Source organism: Coregonus clupeaformis, unplaced genomic scaffold (genome assembly GCF_020615455.1).
Source record: "Coregonus clupeaformis isolate EN_2021a unplaced genomic scaffold, ASM2061545v1 scaf1019, whole genome shotgun sequence".
Classification (NCBI taxonomy): Eukaryota; Metazoa; Chordata; class Actinopteri; order Salmoniformes; family Salmonidae; genus Coregonus; species Coregonus clupeaformis.
In genome coordinates this window covers 144387-159660 of record NW_025534473.1, presented here as the reverse complement: position 1 = coordinate 159660, position 15274 = coordinate 144387, and the positions used below count along the sequence as shown (strand labels likewise).

The 15274-nt window shown below is 40.4% G+C and overlaps 1 protein-coding gene across 2 annotated transcripts; it reads right to left on the bottom strand.

Annotated features, from left to right (window-relative positions):
* Positions 1 to 391: 391 nt before the first annotated feature.
* On the bottom strand, positions 392 to 9782 carry LOC121553985. Of its 2 annotated transcripts, XM_045217342.1 has the most exons (7): positions 9686 to 9782; positions 6814 to 6896; positions 6251 to 6595; positions 5139 to 5459; positions 4118 to 4243; positions 1248 to 1295; positions 392 to 843 (listed from the first exon to the last, which is right to left on the bottom strand). In XM_045217342.1, exons 2-7 carry the CDS (start codon positions 6884 to 6886, stop codon positions 800 to 802), a joined length of 957 nt encoding a protein of 318 aa, XP_045073277.1. In that variant the 5' UTR covers positions 6887 to 6896; positions 9686 to 9782; the 3' UTR covers positions 392 to 799. The 2 variants fall into 2 exon arrangements, with proteins under 2 accessions (XP_045073277.1, XP_045073278.1); XM_045217343.1 differs by lacking the exons at positions 392 to 843; positions 1248 to 1295 and adding an exon at positions 3024 to 3085.
* Positions 9783 to 15274: the final 5492 nt, after the last annotated feature.

Sequence of the window (15274 nt, the reverse complement as noted above, 5' to 3'; positions counted from 1 at the left end):
GAATTTCACTTAACTTTCTCGTTTTCCCCGTTAGTTAACACTATCAATGTTTCCCTTTACTGTGGGAATTGTGATCGAATCAACGCAATAATAGCTACTTTCAATGCAACTTACCGAAACAAAATTAACTTTATTTTGTGAAGTGCTTTCTTGCATCAAACACAAAATGTTCAGTCACCTCCTTGTCTGAAGGACAAGTGGATAAACAGGTTAATGTCAAGCCCGGCATGTTTTTGTCTCATTGAATGTAGGCCTACATTGAACACCACACATTGGCTGCTACTGTAGGCTGAACAATAGAACAGCTATTTCCATGTTAAAATGTTATGGGATGCATTTGCTCCATTGTTTTTTATGGTAGGCCACTCTGGTAGGCCTACATTATGATAGCCACACTAGCCTACTTGACCACTGTTAAAACTAACTTAAAACGGGTACAGCCTCAGTGTTCACAGTAAACGCTCGCCAGAGGTTGCACAGAATTTTTGCAACGTTCAAGTTTGCGCTCAGCAGACCTGAAATTTGCTCAGTCATGAAAAAAACATTGCTGTATAGAACCGTTCATGTTAGGCTTTTAAACTCATCAACCACAGTCATCAACCACAGTGCTTAAAGGCTGGTATTATCAGTAGATTAAGAAGAAACAAATGCCTCAATCAGAATGACCTGAGTGCCAAAGTGACTGTCATCGGACACTTAACAGGAAACAGTCCATCAAACGATAGTGATGGTGACAAGCCCCTTATTGATTGTCAAGGAAACAGTCCCTTCCAGAGACTGCCAGTTAACTAATCAGTTACTAGAGACTGGAATGCTGGTCCTGTGGACTGTCACTGTTTAGACCTGCAGAGATGGAGAGGGAGGGAGGGAAAGAGAAAGAGAGTGAAAGAAAAAGAGACCGACAGAGACAGACAGACAGAGAAGGCGAGAGAGAGAAAGATGGAGAGAATGAGAGAGAAATATGATATTGTTACAAAATAATAGAAAGTAAAAACAGGAGAGACACCACTAATCATTACAAGGAACAAGGAAAGCATGTAAACTACATGATAACTACAAGGTTAACTACAAGATAATCAATAATTTAAAAAAACATGTCCCCATGAAGCTATGATACTGAATAGAAAGAGCACTATTATAAATATAGTAGATGTAGATACAATATACTTTAGATAGATATATTCATTATAGATGTACAATATAAATATAGATATATTAACTGTAGATTGAACACATGGACACAGTACCTTTTGCTTCAACATCTTCATCATGCCTGGTATCTGTTTGGTGGCCACCTAAAAAAGAAAAAGACTAAGTCAGTGATCGTGATGTCTGTATGTCTCATCATGATGTCTGCCTGTTGGATGGCCACTGTGACCTATAACTGACAAGGACAAGTGAGAAGCTGATCTGTGACATATTGTGGAGGAATGTCATCTAACGTTTAAATCTCCAGAGGAGCATTGCCTCCTCCAACGTTCAGTGGAATTAAGAGTTGGGCAGAAAGTGATGGAGATTCTTTAGTGGACTATGAGATAAAACTGGGTTAATCATGAACATAGAGTTAGAGTTCTTTGTTATTGGGCCAGGAACTTAATTGGATAATTTCACTGTGTGTGTGGGGGTTTGTGTATGTTTCAAGGATTTAGGGACCTGTCATGTCCAACAATCCGTCTTCAGGTCAAGAGTTTAAACAGAGTGTAAACTAAACATTAGTGTTTTTGCAAGATAAGGGATTGATTGATGGTATTATTATTGATTCTGAACTGAATGAAAGTCGAATTTAGCCGCCACCATAGACAAAGGGAGTGGGCGGAGTAATAAAAGAGCGGGAAACTTAAGAGGGAGGGACTATACAGCTAGGGTGTGTGGAGGGCACTATATAAGATGGAGAGAGGGCGGGGGAGGCTGGGCTACTCTGCAGACCAGCTTCCTTTTATTGAAATTCAACAAAAACTCTGTAAGAACTTTTATTGTTAATAAAGTATAGTGATGAATTTCCACAACAAAAGAGAAAAGTTAGTCAAGACATCAAGTCTTCCCTCACAGTGCAGATAGGCCCATATTTCACCCAACATTACATAATAGTAAGACCCAAATAAATAATCTCCCTTCACCACAGCCACGCAGCTAAACTACCTTAATTAGGACAGGGGTGAGTCAATTATTACGATTTCCCCATGAGAACAGTACAAAAGCGGAGCCATCATCATCGCCAACTGGTTTGGTAAACAATTAGTAATCATCCAGCCTCCATTTTATACTCCACTTGTGACGCATGTGATGAAACACTTCCCTTTGACCTACATTCAATCACCCTAGTAGTCATGTTTAATAGGATAGCTAAGACAGATACTGTGTGTACAGCATATCAGATATTATACAGGGACAGATACAGGGACGGACTGGGACCAGAAACCAGGCCCATGTTTGCCCCTGGAGGCCCCCATACCTGCCCTAGACTGATAGGACAGACACTGTGTGTACAGCATATCAGACATAAGGGCCCAATGCAAACAAAGTATCTCCCTCTGAAGCTACAGTAAAGAGGGACAGAGAGAGGATGTGGTTAGTGAGGAGATTTGGAAGGGTGACAACAGACAGACATGTGTTCCGGGTGAGTGGCCACTGTTTCACAGTTTTACTGTCCAAGGACGAGTGGCTAGTTTCACAAACCAAAAGCATGTGAATGCTAGCCTGGTCAAATAGCTGTACTACTCTTGCCAACTCCATAGCAAATTGTCAAGACAAAGATGTTTACGCATGACGATGAGTGACAAGGAGTTGGCATGATAGCCCAAACAGACTGGCACTCAGGCTATGTGAATGCATTATGGAGTATTGCTTTTGCCTTGGAAAATGTAATAATTTGTTGAGTTATAACTTTGATCAAATAGTCAAAATATGATGTTGGTCATTATAAAGTATATGTATTGCTTTTACAGGGAATTCTGTGAACTGTCTAGAAAAGATGGGAAACCATAAACCCAAAGTGATAAATAAATATAAACTATTCAATATTTCAATAAATACTGAATTTAGAAGGACATATTCATTAATGGCAAGGTGGACTTCCTTCGAGCTCCTGTCAAAAAAGACACAAAACCTACTATTACAATTTATCTTAAAACAAATTAAATAAAAAAGATAGTAATTAAACCAAAAGCGATGTTGATGAACAATAGATAGCCTACTAGTGCAGTTAGTACTTAATCCATTAATAGATAATAGTATTATTATAATATTATACACCGAGTATACAAAACATTTAGGACACCTGCTCTTTCCATGACATAGACTGACCAGGTGAATCCAGGTGAAAGCTATGATCCCTTATTGATGTTTAAATCGACTTCAATCAGTGTAGATGAAGGGGAAGAGACAGGTTAAAGCAAGATTTAAGCCTTGATACAATTGAGACATGGATTGTGTATGTGCCACTCAGAGGGTGAATGGGCAAGACAAAATATTTAAGTGCCTTTGAATGGGGTATGGTAGTAGGTACCAGGCGCAACTGCAGAACTGCAAAGCTACTGGGTTTTTCACGCTCAACAGTTTCCCGTGTGTATCAAGAATGGTCCACCACCCAAAGGACAACCAGCCAACTTGACACAACTGTGGGAAGCATTGGAGTCAACATGGACCAGCATCCCTGTGGAACTCTATCGACAACTTGCAGAGTCCATCCCCTGACAAATTGAGGCTGTTCTGAGGGCAAAAGGTGTTTGCAACTCAATAATAGGAAGGTGTTCCTAATGTTAGGTATACTCAGTGTATATTATAATAGTATTATGGATTGTATTAAGTATTAACTATACTGTTATTCATGGTTAATAGTATGCCACAACATGCCACTGATTTGACTACTCTAAACGATTGGCTGAGTTACCAGACAACATTACAGGTTGTGTAATCCCCCATGCAAAGCCAAAATGGATGGCTGCCAGAGCATGCAGGCTTGGCAGAGGAAGGGCCTCTGTACAGGTTAATCTAGCACTAGCTAGCATGACAAACAGATACATGATCAGATACATGATCAAAGCTCCATGTAATGATATTATGGAGTTATACACACACAACAGTCTCTACTTATGAGTATGACAATTCATGTACTTACGTTGGGCGGAGCGCTTCTTAAAAAACAGCAGCGAAGCAAGGAGTCCAATGATCAGAGATCCTATGACTACAACCGGGGCAAGCCACTTGGTGTTGGACACAGAATCCAAGTTGTCAGCTTTACTACCTGGACAGACAAAATTGACAAAAATTGGGAGTTACAAAATAAATAGGCAATTCATATGAAGTCAAGAGAAAAAGGTTAGCTATGCTTGGGTCAAAGTCAGAATCAGGGCATTTCAGACACACAGACTTGAGCTCTGTTCTAATCTAAATGCATCTTAATAACCTTTTACTGCAGTGGGCTAAATCAGGATCACACAGAGAGATTATTGGTAAAAACAAATCTAGAAGACTGGAATATAACAAAACCGTTTGACATAGAAACACCGGATTTTCTTAGTTTTTTAAAATAATATTACATAAATGCTTCAAAATTCACAAAAGGTTATGTTAACTGATGAAGATTATCTAATAGAACAAAACGTATAAGATCTCCTAAGCCTATGTTTACCACAGACCTTATTTTTGCAGTTTATCCAAAAACACTACAAAAACTCCATTCATTTTCTCAATAGGCTTTGTCCAACGAACCGTGGTGGAGTTAGTGCCTACAAAAAGACGCCATTACTATTGCGCTCTATTGTTTCTTATCCAAACAAAGACAAACATTTTCCTGTTGTTCGAGTTTCAAGGAAGGTGTTCAGTCAGATTCGGGAGCATGTTATGGCCTGACCTAGGGCAGTGTTATAATTCTTTGTATCTACTCCACTCTTCAGTGACATGTTGTTCTCTCATTATAAGGCTGACTTTTATTGCGTTCAGAAATCTGATAAAGACGTCGTAAAAAAGACCTATGCTAATAAAAGTAGACTAGATTGAGGCTGAATTGTTTTACAATTATCAGGGTCAGGATGAGGGAATACGAGAAACTGGCAGGTTTTAGACTTCGCCCTGCTTTCACAAAGGATGACATCACCAATATATTCATACCGTTAGGTAGCAGCCATGGCAGAACATACCTAAGTTTCGGGACACAAACTGGATCTCAAATGATGCCTTCCCCTCCAGGGCTCCATTGACATTGAGCACTTTGCAAGTGTAGTTCGTGTAACTGGATGTTGCCTTCAGCACTGTGAATTTACTGGCGAGGCTAAACAGTCCATCGTCAGTCTCTTTGGCCACCAGTTCAGCACTGCGCGTCCAATTGTTGCCAGAGTGATCAAACCACCAGATCAACCCTTTCTGGTGCCCGCCTGTAGAGTTGCAGAAAATGGTCACATCTGTGTTCTCTTGGATGTTGGTGTCAGGGATGGAGCTCATGGTTGGAGTTTTGTACTTAGCTGGAAGAGAGAGAGAGTAAGGGGAAATTATATTATACATGTGGGTGCTATTTGGTACATCAGTAGTTATACAACGTCAGCGGGTAAACATTGTCTAGACGGACTCTGCACCTTTTCAACGTCAATCCAACGATTATAACTTGGAATGAGATTACAGTAGGAGTGATTTTAATAAACTGGAATTACCTTTTTTTTAATCACTCAGATGTTCTAATTGAGTCTGTGTACATTATTTGTAAACACTGATTGCATGCCATGGGCAGAATGGCATTATGGAGGCTAGTGGTGGACGTTGTACTACTGTGTACCATTTGAGCACTGTCATTCTGAAACAGAAAGTAAACAACGCTCCTGCTGTGCTGTCCAATCACACACTTACAAATAGATCTGAACTCCCCCTGAACATATTCCAGAATAAACATCCTTATCAACTTTGTATCATGGCTGTATGGAAGTGCTTTCTCAGAAATGAAAAATCTGTTCTACTGTATTTCACAAATCTATCCTCGATGCAAGACTTCGTGGTTGTATGGTTGTGTGCACGTGTGTGTGTGTGTGTGTGTGTGTGTGTGACAACAATGGAAGTTGAATAGAACTTTCCAAAGGATTTCAGCGTATGGGTATCATAAGCTATGAGCCGAGACACATAAAAAAAAAGAAGTTGTCTATTCTTCTATTGCACTCCAAGCTTGGCTGAATATCTCACATGTTTAGTTTGCTCCTTTCATGAACCGGTGTTGAAAAATGTGTATATTTTCCTAAAATGACACTGTAGACAGTCTATGACTCACCTGTGACACTGAGGCTGGGTGTAGCTTTGGCAGTCCCAACATCTGTTTCCACCTCGCATTCATACTCCCCATTGTCGGCCATCTTGGTATTTGTCAACAACAAGGACACATTCATATTCTTCTTGTTCCAGGATGGCTCAGCAAATTTAAACCCAGGGGTTGGGTTAATTTTATCTTTATGGTATTCCAACAAATTAGCAGCAGCTTTACCAGCAGCTCCCACTCTCTTCCAGGTCACCGTTATGATGGTCAAATCCTCAACCACTGGTTTGACAATGCATTCTACAATTGACTGCTGACCATAAACCCCATGGTATTCTGTTTTACACTCCAGTTTGACAAATGCTGTTAGTAAAATATCAGAGAAAAAAATTGACATTAATACAAGAGAGAATTACTGTTATTGTAGTCAGTGTTATCATGTGACCAATCTTATTGAACTTTTGGTTTAAAAAATAATACACAGTTCTCCCAAACCACAGAGAAAGGTAACAATCATCTGAAAACTATTTTTGTATATAACATTTTATAACCATTATTATGGCATTCATGGCACAACTTACTCTCAAAGGAATTTCCAGCTCTGATACAGGCAAAATGGATCGCAAAAAACAGCAAGCTGGTAGCTGAAGTCATCTTTGGATTCCTGAGTAGGAAGACAGAAATGTACAATGACAACACTTATCACAGCAGTATGAGGTCAGTCTATAGACTGTGTAAGGTAGGTTAATAGACTGCCTGTCACTCACAATGGCTCTGGACTGTCATCCGAAAATAAACATAAAACAGTTGCTAACAGAAACCAGACAGAAATTAATTATAATCCAGTGCTGAATATGTCTTAACCAGTGCTTGACTGTCCGGAACTGTCCGGCACACCATACTGGCACTTTTCATTTTGGGGGATTTGCGTACCAGCTCCTTTGTAAAAACAAAGTAGCCTATCACTGGCCCAGATTCACACACCGAAGAAAAAAAGGTTAATCAAACCAGATTTATTTTTGGGTGTATTTTATTAGGATCCCCATTAGCTGTTGCAAAAGCAGCAGCTACTCTTCCTGGGGTCCACACAAAACATGAAACATTACATAATACAGAACATTAATAGACAAGAACTACATACATATTTTTTTTAAAGGCACACGTAGCCTACATATGAATACATACACACAAACTATCTAGGTCAAATAGGGGAGAGGCGTTGTGCCGTGAGGTGTTATCTGTTTTTTGAAACCAGGTTTGCTGTTTATTTGAGCAATATGAGATGGAACGGAGTTCCATGCAATTATGGCTCTATATAATACTGTACGCTTTCTTGAATTTGTTCTGGATTTGGGGACTGTGAAAAGACAACTGGTGGCATGTCTGGTGGGGTAAGTGTGTGTGTCAGAGCTATGTGTAAATTGACTATGCAAACAATTTGGGATTTTCAACACATGAATGTTTCTTATAAAATGAAGAAGTGATGCAGTCAGTCTCTCCTCAACTCTTAGCCAAGAGAGACTGGCATGCATAGTATTTATATCAGCCCTCTGATTACAATGAAGAGCAAGACGTGCCGCTCTGTTCTGGGCCAGCTGCAGCTTAACTAGGTCTTTCCTTGTAGCACTGGACCACACGACTGGACAATAATCAAGATTAGACAAAACTAGAGCCTGCAGAACATGCTTTTTGGAGTGTGGTGTCAAAAAATCAGAGCATCTCTTTATTACAGACAGACCTCTCCCCATCTTTACAACCATTGAATCTATATGTTTTGACCATGATAGTTTACAGTCTAAGGTAAAGCCAATTTAGTCTCCTCAACTTGTTCAACAGCCACACCATTCATTACCAGATCCAGCTGAGGTCTACAACATAGGGAATAATTTGTACCAAATACAATGCTCTTAGTTTTAGAGATGTTCAGGACACACCATCACACCTCCTCCATGCTTCACGGTGGAAACCACACATGCGGATCATCCTACTCTGCGTCTCACAAAGACACGGCAGTTGGAACCAAAAATCTCACATTTGGACTCATCAGACCAAAGGACAGATTTCCACCGGTCTAATGTCCATTGTTCGTGTTTCTTGGCCCAAGCAAGTCTCTTCTTCTTATTGGTGTCCTTTAGTAGTGGTTTCTTTGCAGCAATTCGACCACGAAGGTCTGATTCACACAGTCTCCTCTGAACAGTTGATGTTGAGATGTGTCTGTTACTTGAACTCTGTGAAGCATTTATTTGGGCTGCAATTCTGTGGCTGGTAACTCTAATGAATTTATCCTCTGCAGCAGAGGTAACTCTGGGTCTTCCTTTCCTGTGGCGGTCCTCATGAGAGCCAGTTTCATCATAGCGCTTGATGGTTTTTGCGACTGCACTTGAAGAAACTTTCAATGTTCTTGAAATGTTCCTGATTGACTGACCTTCAAGTCTTAAAAGTAATGATAGACTGTCATTCCTCTTTGCTTATTTGAGCTGTTCTTGCCATAATATGGACTTGGTCTTTTACCAAATAGGGCTATCTTCTGTATACCACCCCATACCTTGTCACAAAACAACTGACTGGCTCAAATGCATTAAGAAGGAAATAAATTCCACAAATTAACTTTTAACAAGGCACAACTGTTAATTGAAATGCATTCCAGGTGACTACCTCATGAAGCTGGTTGAGAGAATGCCAAGAGTGTGCAAAGCTGTCATCAAGGCAAAGGGTGGCTATTTGAAGAATCTCAAATATAAAATATATTTTGATTTGTTTAACACTTTTTTGGTTACTACATGATTCCATATGTGTTAAAGGGGAAGTAAAGGAGAAGGAAGTTATATAACTATAATTCAGCTTATGAACTCAGCACTTAACTTGTTTGTGGTTTAGGGACAAAAACGAACAAACAATTCCATTTGGTATACTTGACATGGAGAAAGCGCCAAAATGTTTGATAACACAAAAGGAAACATAACATGCATTTGCAGGACTCAGAACTTTCACTACGCAAATAGATAAAGAGGTCATATAGCTTGTTCGACAAGGGAAAGTCCACCATGTATTTTAAAGGTACTATTAGCCCTAAGCAAAGAAACATGACTAATACCTCACAAATCTACCCCTCGTGAAGCATAGCCTAACAGTACCCATAATGGTTTTGTCAGTGGCAAACAACTCACAACAACCGCCTGTAGACAATCCGAGTTTTTCTCAACTCCATGTACTCAACTGTAGGCAGGCTAAGCTTTTCGAACACAGTAACATTTCCAACATAAAGCCCAATGGCATAACATTTCAAAATATATTTTTTATTTTATTATCACGAGTGCTTGACAGTGACCGTCATGGACTCGTGGTTTAATCTGTAAACGCACAATTATAAACCAATATCAACGGGCAACAATTAAGAATATTTATTCAGAAAAACAAAACATAGGCTACAGACACGGAAAACGTTAATCTTACCGCGCAAACCCTTCAGGCTGTTGACGTTTAGAACATGTCGAAGGTCAGAGCGAATCTCTAAAGATCGTAACATTGACAGGCAACAGAATGTATTCCTACTTTCGCTTTCGCTATTATTAGTATGGGTGACGTGCCTTCAGAAAGTATCGACACCTCTGGACTTTTTGTTGCGTTACAGCCTGAATTTTAAATGGATCAAATATCGTTTTTTTGGCACTGGCCTACACACAATACCGCATAGTGTCAAAGTGGAATTATGTTTTTTGACATTTTACAAGTTAATAAAAAATGAATAGCTGAAATGTCTTGAGTTAAATACATTCAGGAGAAAAAATGTGCTTAACAAGTCACATAATAAGTTGCATGGACTCATTCTGTATGCAATAATAGTGTTTAACTGAGGAACACATTAAGAATCTCCAATCCAAAGTTAAATCTAGAATCGGTTTCCTATTTCGCAACAAAGCCTCCTTCATTCATGCTGCCAAACATGCCCTCGTAAAACTGACTATCCTACCGATCCTTGACTTCGGCGATGTCATTTACAAAATAGCCTCCAACACTCTACTCAGCAAATTGGATGTAGTCTATCACAGTGCCATCCGTTTTGTCTCCAAAGCCCCATATACTACCCACCACTGTGACCTGTACGCTCTTGTTGGCTGGTCCTCTACATATTCGTCGCCAAACCCACTGGCTCCAGGCCATCTATAAATCACTGCTAGGCAAATCCCCGCCTTATCTTAGCTCATTGGTCACCATAGCAACACCCACCCGTAGTATGCGCTCCAGCAGGTATATCTCACTGGTCATCCCCAAAGCCAACACCTCCTTTGGCCGCCATTCCTTCCAGTTCTCTGCTGCCAATGACTGGAACAAATTGCAAAAATCTCTGAAGCTGGAGACACTTATGTCCCTCACTAACTTTAAGCATCAGTTGTCAGAGCACCTTACCGATCACTGCACCTGTACACAGCCCATCTGAAATTAGCCTGCCCAACTACCTCATCCCTATATTGTTATTTATTTTTCTCATTTGCACCCCAGTATCTCTATTTGCACATCATCTCTTGCACATCTATCATTCCAGTGTTAATACTAAATTGTAATTATTTTGCACTATAGCCTATTTATTGCCTTACCTCCATAACTTGCTACATTTGCACATACTGTATATATATTTTATGTTGTATTTTTTACTTTGTTTTGTTTTACCCCATATGTAACTATGTGTTGTTGTTTTTTATCGCACTGCTTTGCTTTATCTTGGCCAGGTCGCAGTTGTAAATGAGAACTTGTTCTCAACTGGCTTACCTGGTTAAATAAAGGTGAAATAAAAATAAAAATAAAGATGGGGACCAACAACATTGTACTTACTCTCCACAATACTAACCTAATTGACAGAGTGAAAAGAAGGAAGCCTGTACAGAATAAAAATATTCCAAAACATGAATCCTGTTTGCAACAAGGCACTAAATTAATACTGCAAAAAATATGGCAGAGCAATTAACTTTTGGTCCTGAATACAAAGTGTTATGTTTGGGACAAATCCAATACAACACATTACTGAGTACCACTCTCCATATTTTCAAACATAGTGGTGGCTTTATCATATTATGGGTATGCTTGTCATCGTTAAGGACTGTGGAGTTTTTCAGGATAAAAAATAAACGCAATGGAGCTAAACACAGGCGAAATCCTAGAGGAAAACCTGGCACACTCTGCTTTCCATCAGACACTGGGAGATTAATTCACCCTTCAGAAGGACAATAACCTAAAACACAAGGTCAAATCTACACTGGAGTTGCTTACCAAAAAGACAGTGAATTGTCCTGAGTGGCCGAGTTGTAATTTTGACTTAAATCTACTTGAAAATCTAGCAATGATCAACAACCAATTTGAAGAATTTTGAAAAGAATAAATGGGCAAAGTTGCACAATCCAGGTGTGGAAAGCTATTGGAGACTTACCCAGAAAGACTCACAGCTGTAATCACTGCCAAATGTGTTTCTACAAAGTATTGACTCAGAGGTGTGAATACTTATGTAAATGTTGTATTTCTTTATTTCATTTTCAATAATTTAGCAAACATGTCTAAAAACATGTTTTCACTTTGTCATTATGGGGATTGTGTGTAGATGGGTGAGAATTGTTGTTGTTGAAATCAGGCTGTAACACAACAAAATGTGGAATAAGTAAAGGGGTATGAATAATTCCTGAAGGAACTGTATATTAACTTTTCTATTCATTTAACAAATATCCAGGTAGAAACCTTCCCAGTCAATGGTAGAAACAAACTAATTGTAGAGTATGCTACAATTAGTAGCGGCTCAGGGCGGCAGGTAGCTTAGTGGTTAAGAGCGTTGTGCCAGTAACCGAAAGGTCGCTGGTTCTAATCCCTGAGCCGACTAGATGAAAAATCTGTCGATGTGCCCTTGAGCAAGGCACTTAACCCTAATTGCTCATGTAAGTCGCTCTGGATAAGAGCGTCTGCTAAATGACTAAAATGTAAATGTAAAGACCGTAGCCCCCTTCAAAAGGTTGTCCACTGTGCGTAAAATGTGATTGACATTCTGACTTGAAAGAAATATTGCAATGCAATGCCACCCCTTTCACTTGGCACCTATGCAGCACTTGCACTAGAGAAAAATATTCAGTAGCTGCCAGGGCATTTTTGCAGTTAATAAATTGCTTTCCTGCAGTCAAAATACCAAATCGCCCTCTAGTGGCCTCATGGGTCTCTTATGACCGAAAATAGCTTCTGGAAATCAGGACAGGGATTACTCACCTCGTACTGGACGAAGATTTTTTCTTTAACGAGTCAGACGCAAAGGATTTTCTTCAGACACCCGACAAGGCACAAATCCCTGTCATTCGCATGAGAAAGAGACAAAGATATCGGAGACCTAGGACAGGGTGCCTTGTAAGGATCCTACGGCGAGTGGGTAATCTGCCTCTACCATCAGTCCTATTAGCCAGGGTAATCTGCCTCTACCATCAGTCCTATTAGCCAGGGTAATCTGCCTCTACCATCAGTCCTATTAGCCAATGTACAATCATTGGATAACAAAATAGACTAAACTACGATTACGGATATCCTAACAACGGGACATTAAAAACTGTAATATCTTATGTTTCACAAGTCGTGGCTGAACGACGACATGGATAACATACAGCTGGCAGGATATACGCTGCATCGGCAAGATAGAACAGCTGCCTCCGGTAAAACAAGGGGTGGAGGTCTGTGTATATTTGTAAACAACAGCTGGTGCACAAATCTAATATTAAGAAAGTCTCAAGGTTTTGCTCGCCTGAGGTAGAGTATCTAATGAAAAGCTGTAGACCACTATTTACCATGAGAGTTTTCATCTATATTTTTCGTAGCTGTCTATTTACCACCACAAACTGATGCTGGCACTAAGACCGCACTCAATGAGATGTATAAAGCCATAAGCAAACAGGTAAACGCTCATCCAGAGGCGGCGCGCCTTCTTCTTCAATGAGGTTTAACGGCGGTTGGCATCCAATTTGTTGCATTACCGCCACCTACTAGACTGGAGTACAACTCCCTTATCTTCCTTGAAAAATAATATAAAACAAAGCAAACACTACACTCACAATTTCAAAACTATTACTAATAATTAACCCCACCCTTCTCCACTATTTAAATATACTCACTCCTACCTCATGCCCTCAACCTTAAATTATGTGACATCACCACTTAACACTCCCTGTAACTCTTCTGCTGTCAAGTCTCCCACACTCAAATATCTCTCTGCAGCTGCCACCACAACCTCAAATTTCTTCAATTTACGTTCCATCCCTGCAGTACAATTAATAACCATTGCTATAAATGCTAAAAATCCAATCTTACTGAAACATATATCACTTGCTTGCCTATCCCACTGTACTGGTACATATCTCCTACTCTCACCACTCTCACCACTCCCCCCGCCAACCCCTCTTCCTCTACTTTCTTCACTGCCTCCGCATATGACAACTTCTTCTCTACTCTTACCCTGGAAACCTCAACCTGCTTCTCTCGCACTGGACATCTCTGATCCCCAGCCCCATGGCCACCCCTACAATTAGCACATACCACCACTTTCCCCACTGCTTCACACTCCTTTGTCTCATGCCCTTCTACACACTTCTCACACCTTGGAATCTCCCTCCTACATACTGCTGCCACATGCCCATAATTTTGGATAACTTATATATCCTAACTTCACTTTGTCAGGCAAAGACTCAACTTCAAAACAAAAGAACAGACAATGACTCTTCTGTTTCCCCACGAGCATCACACACACCGGGAATCTTCTCCTTCAGTTGATCCACTTTTACATTTACTGCTACCCCAGTAATCACTCCTTTCAATGGCGCCCTTTTCTTGAGAATGAAACTATTCACACTTCTTTCCCCCATTTGTTTAACTCTGAGCGCCTTCTCCCTCTGCCCAACAGAAACACAAACAATTATCACTAGACCACTTCTGGTTACCCTCCACTATACCCAACACTTTTTTCACCCATCTTGAAACCACAAATTGATAAGCCAAAAGGCAAGGATCCACTTTTTCCACAAACTTCACTCCCACTGTCACAGACTCATCTTTATCCTGACCCTCTGTGCAAGCCTCTGGCTCCGAGCACTCCACCACACCTACCACCTCCGATACTTTACCCTCATTCACTTCCATTTCTCCTCCTGTCTTCAGCTCACTTTGTTTACATTTCCTACCACTCTTCTTTAACAAACCTTCTCCCTTTTTCCCGCCATTTTTTTACAGACTCAAACTCGCAGTCTTCCTCCCTCTCTCTCTTAGACCTTCTCTGCCTCTCTTTTTCCCTCCATTCCTCCTCATTCATCCAAGTATACGTCTCCTTATGATAATACTGCATTTCTCCCAACCAATATCTGTTTCTTGCCTCCTCAAAGGACTCAATTTTCCCCCTCCTTTCCCTTCCGGCATCTATTCTATACTCTGGACTTGTGTCGACATCTTGGCCTGTCTTCCATCGCCCCCTTCGCCTATCCCCTACCTTCCGTCCATGCAGACTGCTAGCGGAAGCACAATTATGTTTCTTCCAGAGTGACAGAATCACAAACAAAATAAAAAAGTGAGGAATCCCCATGCATTTAAAAAGACAAATATCATAATACAACATCATATACTAGCTAGCTAGCTAGCTATATTACTTCTCATCAACCCCTGGGATAATTAGCAAACGTATTTAGATACAGGCGGCGCGCCTAGTGGCCGGGGACTTTAATGCAGGGAAACTTAAATCCGTTTGACCTAATTTCTACCAGCATGTTAAATGTGCAACCAGAGGAAAAAAACTCTAGACCACCTTTACTCCACACACAGAGACGTGTACAAAGCTCTCCCTCTCCCTCTATTTGGCTAATCTGACCATAACTCTATCCTCCTGATTCCTGCTTACAAGCAAAAAACTAAAACAGGAAGCACCAGTGACTCGGTCAATAAAGAAGTGGTCAGATGACGCAGATGCTAAGCTGCAGGACTGTTTCTCTAGCACAGACTGACTGGAATATGTTCCGGGATTCTTCCGATGGCATTGAGGAG